Below are 21,351 nucleotides of genomic sequence, written 5' to 3' on the forward strand. Positions count from 1 at the left end.
ATTTCCAACTGATGCGTGAGGACTCTAGGCTCAGTGACTCATTTGGGAATCTTGGGCGAGACATTTAGATTTTCCAGTAACTGCTCCACTGCCTTCCGATCTATAAAAATGGAGGACAACAGCACATTAGGGGATACAGATACTTTCAGATCCTCACAAGAAATAAAAGCAACTGCATGGAGAAAGCACGGTTATACTCCCATGAAAATGGCTAAAATAAAGAAGTCTGACAATTCCAAGTGCTGACAAGGAGACAGAGGGAGGAACTGGGAACCACAGGCACCACTGGTAGAAATGTAATATGCTACAGCTACTTTGGAAAACAGCTGAGCAGCTTCTTGGAAAGTTAAACATACCCCTACCCTAAGGCCAAGCCATGCCAGGCCTGGATATCTACCCAGGAGAAATAAGTCCGCATGAAGGCAGTTAAACACTAGTTATAGTAAGGCAAAGCTGCAAAAACTCCAAACATCTGTCAATCTCTCAACGGAAGAACAAAACGCAGCACATCCTCACAATGGAATGCTACCTTGTCACAAAAAGGAACAAACACCGGGACATGCAATACTGCCGAACCTCAAAACGGGGTGATAAATGAAAGAAGCCAAGTGCAAAAGATTAAAGTGTGTATGATTTCATTTATAGGAAATTTCCAGAAAAGGCAAAACTCTAAAAACAGAAAGCATATTAGTAGCTGTCTGGGGCTTAGGGGTAGGGGATAGGGATTGACCTCAAATGGACACAAGGGAACTTTCTGATGATGGAAATGTTCTAAAACTGGACTGTGGCGATGGCTGCACAACTGTGTGTCTTAAAACTCAAGAAACTGGATATGGGTGAATTTCATGGCATATAAAAGACATAATACATAAAACTTGGTACAGCTCTACAAGAGAGAATCAGAACCACTATCTTCTGTTGTGCGTGGGAGCACTCAGCGACCTTTACCATTACTGTTAGGGATCACTGTTAAAGCTGTGCCTTTAACACTGAAAACTAAAGGTCCTGTAGCTGATAATTAAGGAGAAAAACTCAGAAACCGAATTTGTGCATGAACACAAACCCAGAGCTGTGACTGGCTTCTCTTCTAGATTCTTCCTGCTATTCCTCCTTGACGGAGATCATGAATTTTTCTTGGACACCAAATGAAAACTGCTACAGAAAATCAACTCTATGGTTTTCAGTTACAAACGAGGTCACAAAAAATGACAACTATTCCCTTTTCTATGAAAAGATCTTTTCCTACTTTACACGGTTTGATATTAAAGCAAATCAGTTTGTTTTCCTGCTTCATATATATATGAAGTCTGCATACCTATGATTTAGAATTTAACACTCTGAAAAACAAACATTTCTTGATTGACAGGAAATGTAAAATGTTAAGAATTTGGGTACGTGCTTAATGCCATTCTGTAGTCCACCTGGTGCGTCTATTTGTGCTCATCAGCAGAAAGATAAAAGGGGTGTATAATTATTTTTTAATAACTTTTTTCTAAAAAACAGAGGTCATGCTAGATCTGTGGTGCTGAGAGTAAGTGGGATGCTTTTTGAGTGACAACATTCCAAAATCACAAGAGGAATCTGAAGGGCTCTAGAACTTGCAGTGACCACCCCTAACTCTGAAACATTCTCATTTCTCCTTTTGCCTTGAAACCAAATGTTTAGGGAAAAGAAAAAAACCCAAAACTTAATGCAAATCAAAGGGAAAAAAACAGTGAAAGAGGCTGAAAACTTTATACATCCTCAAGCCTAGAGGTAGCTTGGTAGCCGGAACTTGCTGCAGGCCTCTGACTGCACAAGAGCCAAAAGGAAATACTGATTTCCCAGTTTCGGTATGTTCTCATGAAGACGATCAGAATTTTGAGAACTGAAATGAGGGTATCCTCAATTCTACAAAATAACAAAAGTTGACTAAGCTGGAATTATTTGTATCCTGAAATCATCCTTGAGAAGACTTACGGAAAATGCAAGCCCACAGGGAGAGGACTCCCTTTCCTTACAGAGATCTGAGATGCTCTATATACACACCTGTTATACCACTGATAGAGGCTGGATTCAATTCGTTTCCTACTCTATACATTTTTTTTACATTCAACTGTAAACTGTTTCAGGACTGTTTTCCATTCATTTCTGTACTCTGTACTCCTTATTCAGGGTTTAGTATGTTGTGGATATGCAGTGAAGTTAGTAAATAAATTGTTCAAATAAATACAGAATTTAATACGGAATGTGTTATACATGGAACGGTAGGCAGTTTTGTATTTCTAGCCTTGGGTTTTCAAATCATCCTGATTTGTGTCAGCAGAATTTCTATGATAGGTTCCAGCCTTACATGCAAAACATGGATGAATTTATTTTTAAAAATCACATATGCAAATAAAAACACTCACGTTATTTACATGTATGTCAGTCAAACCCTTATCTGTGCTTTCAAATCAGGTAAAAGCATTAAAATGGATTCAGTTAATTCAGTTAACCAATTTCCCACCATAACTTCCAGGCTGCATGTGTAAAGGGTTGTTTTATCCAAACAAGGCCCAGGCATTGAAACTCGAATCCAGGGTGGCCTCTGGTAAAATGCATCATATACTCATGTCCTTAGTTTATGCCATACTGGTTTGAATTTACTTATCACATGCTGCTTTGGAAATGATCTTTGATATGTGTGTGTTTTATCTCCCATGGCCAGAAACGACATCTCCTGTTTCTCTGGTATGTTCCAGCAGCTTCTTACACAGGTCTTATGTATAACAAATCCAAGAAGACATGCTGGTTGATTAGAACGGACTTGGGTTTTCAGTTTTCATTATCTGAAAAACAGAGTCCTTTAATTTTTTTCCTGTGTATTGTACTGTGCCCAAACCACGATCACGTAAACCCAGTTTTGTGTGGGAAGGTAACTTATTTTGGGCAAGAGGGTATGAAGAGTAAAATGGAGAAGGAGTTTTCTACATGAGATTCTTTCAGAAAGCACCACTGCTTTTAGGCCAGTAGTTCCCACGCATGGGCACAGAAAGCCTGTTTACCACATGGAATCAGCGGGCGTTTATATACTGCTAAGATGTAGACAAAAGACTTCAGAGGACCCACTTCAGATTTCTCACAAATATAAAGCCAAGTCAAATCCAAATGCCCATAAAATGAAGTACTCTAAATTTTAAAGTTCCTAACAACACGGGACTTTGAAGAGTAATAAGGAAATAAAATAAATTTAAAGCACTTTATACACAGTATCCTAGCTGGTCTTCAAATCCACTCTCTTGAGGTTACCACTATTCTCCATTTTACAAATGAGGAAAATAAAGTTCAAAAGCCAGTTGACAAGTGGGAAAATTAAGCCACAATGAGACACAGTCAAGGAACATTTTTGGACTTTAAATAAAAAAAAATCTGGGTATCCAGGAGCAAAGACCAGGTCGCTCTGAGGGAAAAAAATGAGAACAGCAGAAAGACAATGGAGTAACATTTAACTATTTAACATTTAATTATTTAAACAAGATATTTAAATAAAGAAAACATGAATCAAGACTTTTACATCTAGATGAACTGACCTTCACGGAAAAGAGCACAAACTTAAAAATATGCAAACACTCAAGGAATACAGTTGCCCCCATGCTCTTCCTGAGAAATCCGCTCTAGAAGTAACTTCAAAAAACCAAAATCCCTAATCAGTTGTATGAGGGTGGCTGATGAACATTATAGATTTACTTGCAGAATTAAAATTATTTGATTTTATAAAGCATATGGTAGTTAGTATACAATGTCTACATGCTGGGGCACCTGGGTGGCTGAGTGGGTTAAAGCCTCTGCCTTCACCTCAGGTCATGATCCCAGCGTCCTGGGTCCTGGGATCAATCCCTGCATCTGGGCTCTCTGCTCAGCAGGGAGCCTGCTTCCTCCTCTCTCTCTGCCTGCCTCTGCCTGCTTGTGATCTCTGTCAAATAAATAAATAAAATCTTTAAAAAAAAATAATGTCTACATGCTATGATATCATAAATCTAATACAACTACCAAAAAAGGGAGGAAATGGGAAGAACATATAAATAATACAGTTTACTGACCATGTTAAAGGTTATTTACTTGGAAGCAAAAAAGACCTATTTCATGTCACATGATAAAAAATAAAGAGAGAAAAAAAAAAAAAGGAGGAGCAAGAAAAGGTTAATATCTAACTTCACTAGTGCTCACAGAGGGAAAGCAAAACACAAGAGGAGAAAAAGAAGTGGAGAGAGACCAAAATGTATTATTATGTCAAGGTAACCATTAGAACAAAAATCCAAGCCATCTAAATAGAAAAAATGGACGAAAGAAAAAAATGTATCATAAAACTCTATGAAAGAATCAAGACCAAACATACTCATTAATTTTATAATTACTGTACATTGGCTTAACTGGCCTTTTAAATGAAAGGATTTTCAGATGAAAGCAAAAGTGACAAAATCAAGGAGCACACAATTAGGTGGCAGAGTTGGGACCAGGGTCAGGCCTTCCTGGCTCTGAGCTCTCTTTACAGGAGGGATGAAAAAGATGACCCATGGCAACTGGGACAGCTCTACCGAATGTGCTTCCATGAAAACTTCTGTCATCAAAGAACAAAATAAATAAAAGCTGGACCGTTACAACTTCTTAAACACATAACAGCCAGGTATGACTTAATAAGGTAAGTACCATGAGTGGGATTCATTCACCTAATTCATTGAACAACTACTTTTCGAGGCTGTGTGTGATCAGGCCCTTCTCTAAGTGCTAGAGATACAGGCTTGAGTGTCCTTTTTGCTGTATGCTGATACCCAGAAATACAAACGAAATACAGGTTGGCTATACTTGAAGATATAGTGCCTGCCTCCTAAAAGAGAAGACGAATGGAAATGGTAACAGGCCCTCAACTATACTGACACCGGTAGGTGCTACTAAAATAATGCATCTCATTAGTGCCAGATGATACCAGGCACAGAGCAGAAGTCATTAAAATGCCTCAGATGAGAATAATTGCCAAGTAAAGCATTCTATCACAGGAACGTAACTAATGCTTCCTATAAAAGTAACTAAAAAGTCATGAAATTGTTCTCTGCCTGCCTCCCCTTTCCAGCCAAACTCGTGTTTTATATTAAAATGGCTTTCATCTTTCATGGCATAGAAGAGCTGATGGCTGCTGGCATTGAATCTGCTAAAATCAACAACAGTGTAATTATCTGCACACTTTCAAGTGTTTTCAAAATACTCGCCGGGTGGGATTTTCCTCATTTAGAAATGTATGCTTTATGCTGGTGGTCTAGGACTGTCAATGGCTTGGGTTAAAAAAATTTTTTTTTTAAATCTTGCCCAAAGCATTCTTTTCTGCAGTAATTATTTGACTTGTTTAGACCTCACCTACTGCCAGAGCTTCTGCCCTGGTCTACGACACCCTCACGGCATACTGCTGGTCTGTGGTACCACTTTAAGGGTGCATTTACATGAGCAGATCCATGCAAAGCACTTAGAACAGTGCCTGACACATGACAAGTGTCAGCTATTATTATATTAATAGTTCCATTCACAGATTCTTTTTAAAATACGTGAATAAGTGCGTGAGGGTAAGTGGATGACTATACTTTAATTCTCTGAGTTGTGCTAGTCGAAAATGGAAGGGATTTCAGTATACTCGTAATTCTTAGAATTATTTATATAAACGGTGGACTCTTAAGAAAATAAATCTACAAAACAAATGAAAACTTAATGGTATAAAATCACACAGATCAGACTTCCTTCCTGAGGCTACCAAAAATACATTTTATCAGCAATTCTTCCTTGGTCCAGCTTTAAAAAAAAGGGGGGGGGGGAAGGGGGCAGAAAAAGCCAAGATCTTTGGAGACCAGATCTAACTTGAGACCTGGGTACAGAGAATTTGATAAAATTATGTATCTGCTAGAGATTTACAAGGAAGAAAGGGAGACCCACAAATAAGACCCAGTTCTAAATATTGCAGCAATAAAATAACGAATTGCATATTAACAGCACTGTAATTACTCTTTTTGTTTGGTTTCTTTGTAATTACTTTTAATAAATTACTCTGCCTCTCCCCATCACTCAAGTAAGTTGTCATCCAAAGGCACAATCAGTACAACACAGGACACAAAGCCATTCACAGATAGGGAAGGCGGCTGGTGCCTCAAGAGCAGTGACTCATTAGAACCCATAAAGCTTTTCTATAGAGATCAAGTATCAATGAAGCTATTGTAAGCGATTACAGCTATATAAATGTAGACCTGTTATGAATTCTCACAGGGCAAGAACATTTTCGAAAAGAAGCAAGAGCACCAATGCCTGGGAAACCACTCAACACCAAAGCTGCCTCAGTTGCATAAGAGTGGCTGCCTGAAGCCTACCATTCTGCTGAATGTGGGGTAGATCCTATAAAGTGAAGGGACCCTTGGTTCAGCCCTCTCTAAATTCATCTTGTGCCATTTTGCCAAGCTTTGTATCCTGACGGCTCCAGAGTCAAGCCTAACACCGTGACCGTCTGCTGTCACAGGTCCAAGTAAGAGCCAGATAATTTTTATTAGTCTTAAATCGTTTTCCAGAAATCATAAACTTAATATAAAACAGATCTTTGTCACAAAAGACAAACAGCAGTAAAGCACTTTGTTAAATAGTTTAAAATTTGTACCTACCTTTAACATGTTGAACATTTCAATATTAGAATTGCAGTAAAAGCATTTTCTTCGAATGTATAAATATTTTAAAAGCAGCAATAAATGTGGCAAAATGCATAAACCAAATTGGGTTTTATACACAATTTTTTAAATCCGTAATTATCATTCATACCAACATGATCATTGCAGTTCAGAATCAAACGAATGGAAAAAGCAAATGAAATAAAAGTGACAGAAAATGCTTCAGAATCTAGGAAGCATATTATCACAATGAAAACAGTGCCCTCGTTTGTTTTCTCTAAGACTCAGAAAGCAGAATTTATCCTTTGGCTCCAACTGAAATGGCCATTAAATATGATATGAAGTCCACATTTTCACAACCTTCTTTCTAGATCTTTGTTTCACTTGATATTTCAAGGAAAACTTGACCAAATTTTTAACAATTTCATGCTTTAAAAAACTATTTTTCAGGTTCCTGCAGGAAAGAACAATTAGGTTACTTTAAGGGGTGCTTTTGTTAGAAACCATTTGCACCTCACCTAGTGTTGCTTATAGCTAATCATAACACAGGCCAGACATTCACCCTCGCCAAAACCACTAGCTTGGAAACTAACACATGTAGGGACAGTCTGTTAATAGTAATAGCCAACCTTGTTATTACTGAATTTTCAGTGTTTTGAAAGTTTGCCAATGCATACGCGTGACATCATCATATGTACTTGATGATGACCAGAAATTAGTATCTTAAAATTTATTCTCCATACATTATCACATATGCTTCAAATAGGATTTTAGGTGCTTCTTCTGAATCTCAAAATTGGCATTTTCTTCTTCTAAAGGAATCATACGCCATTCATATATTTTCCTCAATATGCAATTTGTTCTTTATACTACAGTATTATTAACCCTTAAAATAAAAAGTAAGATTTAAAAACTTTGTATTTCATGTGGATTTATAAAAGTGTATTATCCCTTAATCTTTTAATGTGATGGATAATTTGCATTTATCTTCGAATAGTTAAAGATAAAAGCAGAAAAAAAATTATGTTCCTCTTCTAAAACCAACAGCCACTCAGCTACATCTAATAACATTATTTTTAAAAACACACGCTATACAATTCGCTGTTGCCACCACCATTGTTTCACTGTCCCTTGAAGAGCAGGCCGATCCATTCCCCCCTGGCAGTTGTATAGCTGTTTATGTTCTCCTTGCTTTTCTGTCCCACAAGTTATTCAAACTAAATGAAAGGAATGTGAAACACTTAAGAAGAAAGACTATCAGAACGTAAGGAGAGTACACCTGAGGACCAGAGGCAAAAGAGAGGTGAGTTTTGTCATCTGAAATGAAGAAAACAGAGACCAGTAGGAAGGAACAGAGTCGCAGCACTGGAAAGGGGGCAAAGATGTGAAGAGAAAAATTAAATGAAAGTAAATGTCAGAGAAGACAAAAGATGTGCCAGGCAGCCTGATGTAGCTTCAGGACGAGGAGAACTGAAAACCTGTAAGCACGGCTACCTGATGGGTGGAGGGGTGGGAATGACTCTTGCACAGTAAGCAGAAGAGCCTGGAAGGGCCAGGAGAACATTTTAAATCACTTCTCCGCGTGGTACCTCTCACTCACCCCAGTTTACTTTATTTCATTATTCGTTATTTTAACCCACAGCTGAGAACAAGTAAGTTTGTTTTGCTTCCCCTTCTGAGTTCACTGAAAAACTCAACCCATAGATCAGCCTGTGCTGACCACTTAGCACCTTCGTGATTTTCTTTAAGGGGAAAACAAATATCTCCTGTAAGATCACATTCACTACCTCTAATTCCTTGCCCCGTTGCCCGCTTCCAGACTCTGGCCTTGCACCACTGTTCTGTTTTCCTTCCTCAGGCAGCTCAGACGACTCTGCTTTCCACAAGTCAGTAAATACTGGAGGAAAAATGTTCCGACCTTCCCACAGTTAAACACAGACTAGTTAACCAAGTTCAGTCATCTGGGCTGAATTCTGCGTGAGCCTGAAAGATGTAAACAGAGACTGGGAGGATGGAGGAAGGGCAGTGTGCGGGAGAAGTGGGGCAAAGAAAACAAAGTAGGCAAATAAAGGCAAGGGACAGACTTAAAATTAGGCCTACCAGAAATGACTAAACTAATTTTCTTATTTTACAGTAAAAGAAAATGAACAAAAGTGAAAATACCGCAGTTTTATTTCAGTGATTAAAAAAAAAAAAAGATAGTGGATGCGTTAAAAAGGAGAAATTGACTAATCTGCTTCTACTTGCACTGTGGCAGACATTTAAATACATTTATGAAACTCAACAGTGAATTTCAACTACTCAGATTCCTACTAATAACAGGTTCAAATTGTTGCTACAACAAATGACCTCGGTTTAATTACTCATTACCACACAGAATTCGATCTGTACTTCGGAATAGACACTCGGGCAAACAGGGGACGGCACCTCGGCCACCAGCTGCAGGGTGGCTTCTGTGCCTTTCAGAACTTGCTCTAATGCCCTTGGTCACTGATCACCCTCCCTTTCACCCTGCCCTTGAAAATATCGCATGCTTTGCCTCAGAGAGCTCCAACCCCTCTCCTGGATGCAACAGAGGCAAAACTGGGGGCAAAGGGCTTGGCTGCTGGGCAGAGCCAGGAAGAAAGACTGGACACGCTGATAATTAATATTCTCTGATCCAACTCTGAAATATCTTATCTTCTGGCCCTCTCCACCTCCTCCCTCAAAGCTAGTCAGCTTTAAGCTTCACTCCTTGAAAGGAAGTTCAGCTCGTTGGTCCCAACCTACTTTATTTCTGTATCCTCTTTAAAACTGCTGCCCACATTTTCTAAGAAGAAAAGCCAAACGTGCGCCCTAGCTCTCATACACAGCCTCTATCGAGAAGAAAGGCTCAGCAAAGAACCCCATTTTCTTGGGAGGTGAAATCCTCAGTGCCCTCCTTCTCATTCTCATTCTCAGAAGGCAATGCTCAGATCGTGGGTGTCACACATGTGGTTCCTTCAAGTTCAGATGTTGAGTGATGGCACCTAGTAATCCACAAAGGTAGTGGCTTCCCTTCATTCATGCGTGACATATTGTGCATCTGGGTAACCATCCTTTTTGGCTTAAAAAAATAAGAGCCAGAAAATATTCTTTTGAAATAGTAAGCAAGCCATAAAACTTTTCCCTTCTTTGGACATTTTATGATCTCATTCATCACCTCACGGACATTTTTTAAAACACCTGGCGCATGAAAGTTAAACAAACACAACCTACCATAGCATGCTGAGGTATGGTCAGAAAACTCAAGTATATTCAAAATGAAACCGTTTTCTATTACTGTTTAACTCAAGTGACAGATATGACTGTTTAAAAAGGTAGGGCTGGGGTACCGCTTTTCATGCACTGACTGTCTCCCTACAAATGACGAGGATCCTAGGCCAGTTCTTTTCCCAATTCTCTTAGAAGCTGCCCTTGGTATCCTTACATGCACTCTGAAACTTTGGAATCACCTTCATTATGATGTGCTTTGTGCACATTCTCGGACGCTGCAATGCCCATACTAAGGCAACACATCAGAGAAGTTGGCAGCAACGCTATCAGCAAGAATTTGGCTTCAGAATCAGGAGTGATTCATCATACATTCTAGCAGCAGAAAAACAACACACATCTATTTTAATCCTTTGGTTCTATCAAGAATCAAAAAACAGTAATTAAGTAAATGCAACAAAAATCGTACCTGCTGTAACACTGGTAAAACATTATTCAGAAAACAACACATAACTTACCTTATTTCATAATTTTTATTACAATGACGAATCAAGTTTTAATTTAACACAATTTCAGGAGAAAATAGGTAATCCAAACTTCTGCAAAGTAACATACTGAAATTCTAAATTTAGAAAAACAAATTTCTCATTTGCTTTACAGTAAATAAAATCCCTTCCTAGTGTTTCAAAAGAAATCCACTTCTTTCATCTCTCTCCGTTTTTTAAGATTACTCTAATTTAAAATCTAAAGGCTAAATGAGTAAGTATGCCACTGTATCTATCACAACCAGAGAAACCTGATATTGGGGGCAATATATTCAGAACACCCCCCTTTTTAGAGGTACCTTAACAACTGTCATAATAACTACCAAGGGGTCTAATAAAATAATGGAATCCGCTTATGCTCTATTTAATGGGTATAAAACAGATCTCCACTCCGAGTCATTCTCTTACTCCCTGAGAATATAGTATGTCCATGATTATTAACATTATCAACCAATATTTCTGAATAACCACCCACATTTATTCGGCTTACTGGACACCGAATTAAAACTTAAAAAATGCTACTCTATTGTTACCACCAAGTCCTCAGGGGAGGACGGGGAGATTTCTCAAGAACTCCACCCAGTGCTGTCTTTCGGGGACCCTACCTTTTCAAACACTTCTTCAGCCTCCCTTCGTTTCCGTTTTCGGGGTCTCCGGTTCACTCGAATCCATTTCTCGACCTAAAGTTCAAAAACCACAGAACAATTTAAACGCGACGACGAGTCCTGAGGGCCGTCCCTCTGCGTGAGAAAGAAACGATCGACAGCCTCGCGACGCTGCCGTCCAGGGCTTCACCTGGGGAAGCCACAAGCACCTTCCGGGCCCGCCGAGATGCCTCAGCGCCGGGGACCCAAAAGACGCGCGCGTGTGCGGCGCGCCGAGGCCGTGACCTTCGCCCGGGCCGCTCCCTCCGGTCACGGGCCCGGTCGGCCACCCCCGCGCCGGTGCGCGCGGGAGCCCCGGAATGGGGCCATCTTACCCACCGCTGTCGCGCGTCGGCGCCGCGGGGAGTCCGCGATGGGGCTGCGGCGCCCGACCCACCGCCCCAGAGAAGGAGGGAGGGGAGCGCAGGGAGCGCGCCTCCCGCACTCACCTCGGCGCTCACTTGCCGCGCGAGCCCGCACTCCGCCCCGGCCTGGCGCTCCCTCTGCAGCGGCTGCGGGGGAAGGGGAAAGAGTCAAGTTTACCCCGGGAGCCACCCCAGCCTCCCTCCCCCGCGCCCCACCAGCTCGACGCGCTGACCCACTACCTCGCCCGCGGAAGGTGAGGGTGGGAGCGATGGCCCCGCCGCCCGCGCCCAGCCAGCGACCGCTGCCCAGCCGGCCCGCCAGAGAGCAGCGGGCGCGCGGAGCCCGCAACACCTAAGGCGCAGCGCGGGCGGCGGGGCGGCGCGGGGCCGGGGCGGCGGCGCGGGCGGGGGGCGGGCGCTGGGGCGGGGGCGGGGCCTGCCTTAAAGGTATAGGCGGCCGCTCCGTCCTCGCCGCAGGTCGCCCCCGCCCCCGCCCCCGCCGGCGCGCCGGCTATTTTATTGTTCTCTTTACGAACGTCTTCCTTCGCTTCTCCCCGCGTCCCGCCCGCGCCCGCGCTCCCGCGCCCTCCCACGCGCGGATCGACCTGGGCGCGCACGCCTTACCTTTCCAGCCCCCACCCCCTCCGCTGGCCCCTGCGGACCTTCGCTAGGGTTTCTCCGCCACTGTGCGATCAAGAGCGTGGCCCGGCCGCAGGCGACAGGGCTTAGCTCGAGAAGCGCCCCCACCCCCGTGGCTAACCGAACTCCCTCTTCGGGTCAGAAACTTAAGTGTCCAGATGGCCTTCGCGGAGCGGAAAGGAACTTTCCTAGTGGATTTTTTTCCGGGAATGGATTAGACGCCATTAAGTAGACGTTTTCCAGTGGCCCCTCCGGACTCCGGGGCGGTGGCAGGTGACCTCCCGGGGGAGAAACCCGGAGAGCGTAGAAGGCGCACCGCCCGCGCCTTTACGGAGCCTGTGCGCTCTAAGTGCCGTAGGCGCCGCGCGCGCCCTGCCCGCGGACCCCCACAGCGACTGGGGAGAATTTAAAAGGCGACACTCTGTCTTCATAATTAGGGGGATAGTTTCCACTTAGTTTGTAAAGTCTGCCATGCTGCAAATTTTTCCTCAGACACCACTTCTGCCCATCCGCATGAGAAGTTGGCTGAACCAGAATGGGGGTGAGCGCTTGGGGAGAAGAGTCGGGTCGCACTCGCGTTTGTTGATCTTGACCATCCCTTTAACTTTATCGCATTTCTTTAAAGAAAATCTGTCTTGCCCTCTCTTTATTGCTACTCCATCCTTCTTTCAAGATCAAAAGCTTTAGATCAAAGCCAAGATCAAACTCACTACTTTAAATAGAAGCAACTTTGCCACGGAGTATTTTACACAAAGAGGAGCTTCTTAATGGAGACATCAGAGTGGAAAACTTGATTTTATCCCTTCATCCCATATTCATAACTGGACTACTTAAAATTACATTGATGATGCACTTATAGGTTCTAAAATAAACAACAGGTCTGCTCAAATGGGGAATTCTTCACTTAAGTTTTTGTGTTTCCAGAATACAAAAAAAAAAAAAGGTACTTATAGAGTTAGATAGGCAGATTAGCCATTTTCTATTATTATTAGGTAAGGACTATGAAATGCATGCTCATTTGCTAAAGATTTTTTGAAGTGGTATCAAATCTTTTTATATATAATGTACAACTATCATATACAATTTTTCCACTGCAAAACAAATGCATAAAAGTAGTTAATGCCTTGCACATCTCCAGTACACATACAGAGCTAGATAAAAATTAAAATTATGGAGTGGATTATGTAATTGAAGAGCTATTTACTTTCAAATGGAAATAAAATCCCGAACTGTTTGAGCTTTCCTGCTACTAAGAACAGTTCCAGAATCAATAGAAATCTATCACTGATAGACAGTTCCCTTTACCCATTACACTCTTCTTCCTTGGGAATTCACCACCCCTAAGAACTCTGATAAAAACCTTCCAATACTTATGTACCAAAACAGCATCCTGCTTAAATAGACCTTCCTTAAGTATCTTTTTTGTTGACTTATCAACAATTTTTTAACATGTAGCCTAAAAGAAACAAAAAATAAAATAAATTCCAATAATCCAGTAGTGGGAATAGGAAACTATTGAAAATTAATCATATACAGACTTCTATGAAAATCTGTTATTACAGATGGATAGTTAGTATTTGAAGGCTTGTTTTTCATTGTAATTCTCATCTGATTGTAGTCTCAAATACACACACACACACACACACACACAATTATTCTTCACACTAAAAATCCCATTAAGTCACTGAAAAGATCTTAGGAATTGAGACCTGGGAACCCTGTCTTACTGCCAATGACAGTCTCCTTTCTTCCTACTCTGTAGCTCATGGAGAACCTAATGCTTTCTGGCAGAAGCTGAGCAAAGGAAAGAATCCTACTGTCACTCTGCTACTGTGTGTAGGTGATAAAGCTATAGTCCACTCTAATTTCCTCCTAACTCCTCTCCTTTGTAGTCCTGCACCTTCGCACCCACTGCCACAATCCATCCTCCACTGAGAAGCCAGAATAATATTTCGAAGGGCATTTCAAATGATATCACTTTCCTTTACCAAGAATGAACTTTCTCTTCTCTGCCAGGCTGGCTCCTACTTATTCTCTAGTTCTGGCCTTGAACAACTCTAGAAAGGTCTTTCCTTACTCCGCATTCCAAATTATTTCACCCCCACTATTCCTTCGAATAGCATCCTGTTTATTTCTTCTAAGTTGCTTACATTTTAGAGCTATTAAAATTATTTTTAATTATGAGATTTTATTTTTTAGAGCAGATAACAAAAATTTATACAAAAAGCACAGTTCCCATGTGCCAACATAACACAGTTTCCTCTATTACTAACATCTTCCATTAGGGTGGTATGTTTGTTACAATTCAGGAACCAATATTTGATACAACATTATTAAACAAAGCCCATAGTTTACAGCAGGGTTCACTCTGTGTTGTACAGTTCTATTACACCTTTTTTTAAAAATTATTATTAATTTGTTGAATGTTTATCTCCCCAGCTGGACTTTAAAGTTCAGGAAGAAAGAGATCCTGTCTCTTTAGTTCTTGATTTTTGTCAGGTCAGTTAAAATACTGCTGGCACATAGTAGATGCTAAATAAATGTGAACTAAGTAAATGGAAGCTATAGGAACAAATGACTGAATAAATAGCACATGAAATTTCAAGGGGTAGAGTCTCAAGGTGAAGACCTAATAAACTCCTGCTTGTTTCTCCACTAAAATACATTATTCTGTAAAGAGCAAAAAATTGTGCCTTTTTTTTTTTTTTTTTTTAAGAAAGAGACTATGGGACGTCGGTTACATTGCCAGGGTACTTCCGAAATGACCTCTTTTTTATTTATTTTATTTTATTTTATTTTTTAAAGATTTTATTTATTTATTTGACAGAGATAGATCACAAGTAGGCAGAGAGGCAAGCAGAGAGAGAGAGAGAGGGAAGCAGGCTCCCCGCTGAGCAGAGAGCCCGATGCGGAACTCCATCCCAGGACCCTGAGATCATGACCTGAGCCGAAGGCAGCGGCTTAACCCACTGAGCCACCCAGGTGCCCCATGACCTCTTTTTTAAAAAAAATAAAAGTAAAAATAAAAATAGAAATGAGAAATAAAGATTCTTAATTCCCTCTTATATTAATCATGAAAATTGTATTCCAAAATGCAGTGCTTGGAGCAGAGTTTGATCTAGAATGAAATAGTAACACATTTCAAAATTATTGGAAAGATACATTTTTTAAAGATTTTGTTAATTTATTTGAGAGCAAGAGAAAGCGTACACAAGCAGGGAGAGCAGCAGAGGAAGAAAGAAAGAGCAGGCTCCCCACTGAGCAGGGCTGGATCCTGGGCACCAGGATCATGACCTGAGCCAAAGGAAGACACTTAAGTGACTAAGCTACCCATGTGCTCTATTTTATCAGGAAAATATTAATTATTTTTATTATGTTCAATATAACCTCTACACATTTCTCCTTTTGCCTGTCTAAATCTTCCTTTCTTCATGAGGTGGCCCCAATAAAGGTAGGGTGTAGAAAAACTGGAGGAAGAGTACTTATTTAAGGAATTCTGTGGGTGCCTGGGTGGCTCAGTCGTTTAAACATCTGACTCTTGATTTAGGCTCAGGTCATGACCTCAGGGTGGTGAGATCCAACCCCCCAAACCCAACCAACTGGGCTCTGTGCTGGGTGTGGAGCTTGCTTGAGATTCTCAAACTCTTCTCCTACTGCCCCCTCCCCAGCAGAATGCATCTCACACATGCATCAACTGTCAGGAGGTTTCTCTCTCCCGCTCTCTCTCTTTAAAAAAGTAATAAATAAAAAAAATAAAATTGGAATTCTGTAGCCAGGGATGGATACTCTAATAACTATCTTTAAGAAAGTGGTAAAAGCACTTTAAAGCTATCTTTTAAAAACAGATGTTTTCTATTTGAATTATGTTTTTAAAAATGTTTCGTCTAATAGAGATGCAAGTTTTGAAAGGAAGTTGCTTTAAGAAACTTTCTTGTCAATGCAGCTTATAATAGCTGAAGACACTTCAGAGGCTGAGGAAAATACCATTGCTTTAGAATAAAAGCATTACTTAATCTAGTGGCTGGAGATTACTTTTAGAAAGAAAACCTTTTTTCTTTCTTTCTTTCTTTCTTTCTTTCTTTCCTCCTCCTCCTCCTCCTCCTCCACCTCCTCCTCCTCCTTCTTCTTCTTCTTCTTGTCAAGAGGAAATGACTCTTTTCATTGGAATATGGTAGTGATATCAATTTCATATTGTTAATATGGACACGTGCTTCTGCTTCATGGTGAGCTACAGTCCAGTGGAATGAGAAGCAGCAGAACGCCTTCCTAGTCACCCAGAAAGCTGAAAGGGCAGACAAGGAGAGCCCTTTAATTAGTCCAAACAGCCTCGGATGGCAAATTACACTCCCCCAGGCACAGGAGAGGAAAAACTATCTGCTATAAGAAGTCAGAAGATCTTTTAATATCAAACACTATAGAGAAGTCCAGAAGCTTTTGCTTGTTTCAGAAGGGCTCTATAACCAACATATATTGAGGGTAAATTAAAAAGTAAGCACCTATACAAAACTGGAAATAAAATCAAGATTAGTTTAAGTTGCAGATAATAACAAGGAAATAATCCTGATTAGGGTCAACGTTCTCAAATTCTAGGCCTTTAAATTTTGTTCTACCCTTTTAGAAGATAACATTCCTTTTTATCTTTGATTTTAGAAAAAATTATCATTTCTGTTATTGACTATTTTGTGTCTGTGTTAGAATAAATGCCTAATTCTTCTTTCTCAAGAGGATGTTGGCCCTGCTAAATGGAGCCCTTGGTGGAATCCTTATAAAGCATAGTTTTCAAAAAAGGAAATCCTTCCCGCATTTGTTCTGCCCTGAACTGGCTAAGAGAACCTCTTCCTCTCAGGCATCATAACCCCAAACTCACTGTTATTCAGAAACTTTTGCAGAGTCTGCCTGAGGGAACACGCTCAGTTCTTCCATTTCTAGATCCCCTCCGAGAATCTGATGAAGCATTAGCTATCAGCTTTTGGCTCCCTGGACAGAAATACACCTACAATCATGAACAGTCCCCTACTCCCTTCTCACACATGCATCAACTGTCAGGAGGTTGACAGACCTTCCTGACTGCCCAAACCCCTGCCCTAGATACTCTAAGATCTCTTGGATTAGTGCAGACCACCATACCGCTGGCACAGGACGACGTCTTACTGGTGCTCTGTGAAATTCCTTTTATCACATTATGTTCTGGTAAGAAGCCATCAACCTTTATTGAGGTGCATTATAAGAAACAGTCCCATAAAACCCATCCCAGTGTTTACCGTAAGGATAGTTTCAGAGGATTGTTTATTACATTAAATAGTAATTTTCTGAGAGGCCCCACAGGGAGCCTGGTATCAACATCAGGAATAGGGGGACTCAGGCACCTGGTTTATTTTACCTCATGAACATTGCAAATTGATCCCTTTTCCCTCTTCTAGAAAATGCTGTGCCCCTACATTAAACCAAGCATAAGAACTTCAAGGGGTGCATATTGTATGACAATTTAATTCCTGGCACCATCTTATTTTCCTACTATTATTTTCACATTGCTTTGTTTTTTTATATTTTAATTTATTTTTATCACGCTCTATCTTGCTTTAGAAGCTGTCTTAACTCCATTTTGGGCAAGGAAGAGTATGAATAAATAAAAATATTCTGGGTTTATTTTTTCTTTCTTTAACTTTCTTTTTCTTTTTGGGGGAGAGTAAGGGGCTCTGATAAAATGTCATGGTTCTAATATTTCTCTCCATTAAAAACACTTAGAAGTGAAGCACAAAAAGTAAGGACGTATGATTATGCCCTACTTGTAAAATTCAAAGAAAAGAACTGTTGCAAAACAAAATAAAAGTAAATACAATATTATATAAACTTGGTGCTAAACTACAATAAAAAATGTTAACCAACCAAGTATTTTACTTCTTTTGATATCAAAACCAGAGAAAACAGGTTCCGACCTCAGGAACAAGAATGTAAACTAGAGACAGGTTAGTCACTTAACAAGCATACTGAGAGCTTACTGCAAAACAGAGCACTAGACTTTGTGGACACAGATGAGTAAGCCACCATCCCTGTCCTCAGGACACTCGTGTGACCAGGCAGTAAGCTGGCATAGTATAAGCAGCACACGGGCAGTGTGCTGGGTTTGAATTCGGGCTCGGCCATATGTTAGTCACGTGATCTCTCTATGCCTCCTTTCTCAGAGAGCTGCGAAGATCCAGGCACATGCGATGTGCTTACGAGGCAAGGCAGCTGTTATTTATCAAATTCTAGAAGCAATGCAACATTCTAGAAACTGGAGGGAAGTGAGCTTAAGCCATAAAAAGTACCTACCTGCTATGTGTATCAGAGACACGGGACCTCAGAAGTGGAAGAAAGAAGCAGAGTAGCCAATTCTGTAAGGTCTCAGTGGTCCGCCAAGGGCTTCCACATACAGACCACACTGTTTGTTTCTCACACAGTCCCATTTTCAGGATGAAGAAACTGAGTCTCAGGGAATTTTCATTTTTTTAATTTGTTTGTTTGTTTTAAAGATTTTGTTAAGTAATCTCTACACCGAATAATGAGCTCAAACTCACAGGCCCAAGATCAAAAGTCACATATTCTACTGACTGAGTCAGCCAGGTCCCCCAAATTTCATTTCTTTAATACTTAATGTTGGGTGGCCCTTCGATCTCCAGGCTGGAAGTGCAGTACTCTTTCTACTCCAGCATGAGAGCTTAGGGAACATCTAGCATGACAGTCTTACTTTAAAATAGTTGCTTGTTATGTGGATCAGATCAACCTCAGATCAAAACACAGCCCATAAAATATTATCCCATACCATAAAAGTCTATTGCAACAGCCATTTCAGAAAACAGATATTGTACACCCCCTTCAGCACCTGTATGACTGCAATTCTTTACAGGAGCTTAACATTCATGGACATTCTGACCTTAAAGAGTTTCACAGGTGAAATACAAAGTTACGTAGGGGTGGCGTTAAATCAGAGGGTCCCCTGACTGCTTATTAGAATCACCAGGAGGGTTTATAGATCCCATTAACCAGGTGGCACTCCAGATCACTGAAATTCCCGTCCCAAGAGTGGCACCCTGCATCAGTCCTTTTTGAAGTGTTTCCCACCCCCAACTCTCCCCCAGTGATTCCACTGTACTGCCAGTGTTGAGAACCACCGGTTTAGATCATTTTAATGACGACCCATCTCTCACAAGTTACTATTAAGACATTCCAGATGTTTGGGAGACATCTAAATTTCAAGGTCAATGCCACAGAGGACAGCCATCTATTAAGTTCTATTTCAATAAGTCTCTGGGTAAACAGCAGACACAATGCTGGGCAGAATGGGCTGCTGCCCTGACCCACGCTAGCAATTCCTATAGCTTACGCTTAGGGATAAACTTCTGGGCAAGATTAGTTAAGTGTGTACACACACACACACACACACACACACGAATTAAAAAGAAGTGGAAGATCCCAACACTAACCAGAAGGGAGGCAAAGATGGATGGATATTTGTTTTTAGAGTTTTTTCCAGGTTCATGGGTAATACAATTCTGGATCCTGAAAAAAAGAGCATAGATCCTTGTCTTTCGGGGAATCTAGAACCTCACATACATATGAGGTATTATTTCCCACTCATGCCCTTGACATTGTTCTAATAGACATTGTTCTACTTATGTCGATAGCTGCCACGGATTCCCTGGAAACAAATATTTTGCATTTGGAAGACTGCTGGCTGCAATTAGGGACAGTGTGTACCAATGGAAAAGACCCTTTGTTATTTGCAGAAGCTACTGTTCCACACAGGAAGCAACCCAGGTTGATCTTCCTTAGTGCTGCGCATCATGCTCTAACTAAATGGGCTTCCTTATTTAGAAAAACACACTACATTGATGCTATAGGAAAACTACTCTGGCAAAATGCCTTACAAAAGATATCAGCTACTAATTAGTTAAAACTATAAACGCGGATGTTAACATTTCAGTAGCTTCAAAAGCAAATACTCATGTCTAGGTCCCTTTGGTTATTCCCTAAGAGGGAGTGGATACGGTGTCTGTAAGTGCCTCCTGCTTCACGGTGCCTTCAAAGGAAGCTATGCATTGGGAATCTGGGGCCCTGGCATGTCTCTTCTTCTTTTTCCAGCATGTCTATTTTTAAAAACATTGGCACTCAGACTGGATTGCCTGTCATCTGGCTTCCCAAGAGAACCCAATGAAGTCACAATTTGCAAACAAGTACAATGGGCCTAAACCGTCCCACCTCTATTCAGAAGTAAGAACACAGAGAGTGGGGAAAGTAAAATCCACCACAACCGGGGGGGGGGGGGGGGGGCGGTCCTGGGGAGGGCTGTCCCTAATATAAATAATATATGAGAAAGCTATTTTCCAGAATGTTTGTTCACCAAACATTTAAATCCATATAAAAGGCGTTCCAGGACGACAACGGGAAGGGCCAGAATTAATTGGTTGCTAATCTCTTTACTTTTTGTAGGATGTTTCCTCCAGTAGTGGATTAAATCAGTGTTTAATGCTACACAAGCCCAGCTGTGTCCATATTAGGAAAGCCCAAGCTCACGTCTCTTTCTGTGAAAAAAGGATCCGTCCTCCCTCTTTTGCTCTGCTTCCACCCCCTGCGTGTGTAGGTGGGAGAGTAGGAGCTGGGGAATGTGAACTTGATCCAGCATTGATCAGCCAAGCAGCAAACTCTCATTGTTCTTTAGATACCAAACATAACTTCTCTCTGCTAGGGATAAACCCAGCCATTCTGCATACAACACGGCTTTTGTGCTCAGGAGTATGAGAGATGAAAAAGAACCACCAAGAACATTAAAGCTTTATTAGACTCATCATAAACACCTAATATGTAGACTTTGAGAATCTACCCAGTGAATTTATATCCCTATTAATATTAGGTATGTTAGACTCTCTTAAACCTACCGATCTCTGGTCATTTCTCTTTTATAATTATGGATTTCACTTTAAAGCATAGATCCAGCAGTTCACTTTAGCTTTGCTTTCTATTTGAGCATTTCTTATCTTACTGCCTTGCTCTCTGAGGTTCAAGGGCATTGGAAATCATGCTAACATACAACTAAATACGCTGTTGTTGTTTCTAAGTGGTGGCCTATGCATGCGGTTTAACAAGCTCTGTACAAAGCCATGTGTCATGAGAAATACACAGTTCAGAACCTAGACCTAGGCACCCTCCGGTCCTTACCAGCTAAAAGCTGTGCAACCATGGGCATGTCACACAACCTTTCTGGGCCTATTAGAAGCAGATGATGCTGTTTCGCAGA

At 41.1% G+C, this 21,351-nt stretch overlaps 1 protein-coding gene across 6 annotated transcripts in view; it reads right to left on the bottom strand.

Annotated features, from left to right (window-relative positions):
• The window catches only part of LOC122917633 (aminopeptidase O (putative)), a 336,369-nt gene that overhangs the window by 63,801 nt on the left and 251,217 nt on the right, over positions 1-21,351 (bottom strand). For all 6 annotated transcript variants that reach the window (XR_006386419.1, XR_006386420.1, XM_044265753.1 and 3 more), the window contains 2 exons: positions 11,523-11,585; positions 11,035-11,109 (listed from right to left, as the gene is read on the bottom strand). Coding sequence is in view for 4 of the 6 variants with exons in the window: in XM_044265753.1 (XP_044121688.1) it covers positions 11,035-11,109; positions 11,523-11,585 (138 nt within the window). In the remaining 2 variants the exon portion in view is untranslated. The remainder of the gene's footprint in view (positions 1-11,034; positions 11,110-11,522; positions 11,586-21,351) is intronic.

Source organism: Neovison vison, chromosome 9 (assembly GCF_020171115.1).
Source record: "Neovison vison isolate M4711 chromosome 9, ASM_NN_V1, whole genome shotgun sequence".
NCBI classification, from domain to species: domain Eukaryota; kingdom Metazoa; phylum Chordata; class Mammalia; order Carnivora; family Mustelidae; genus Neogale; species Neogale vison.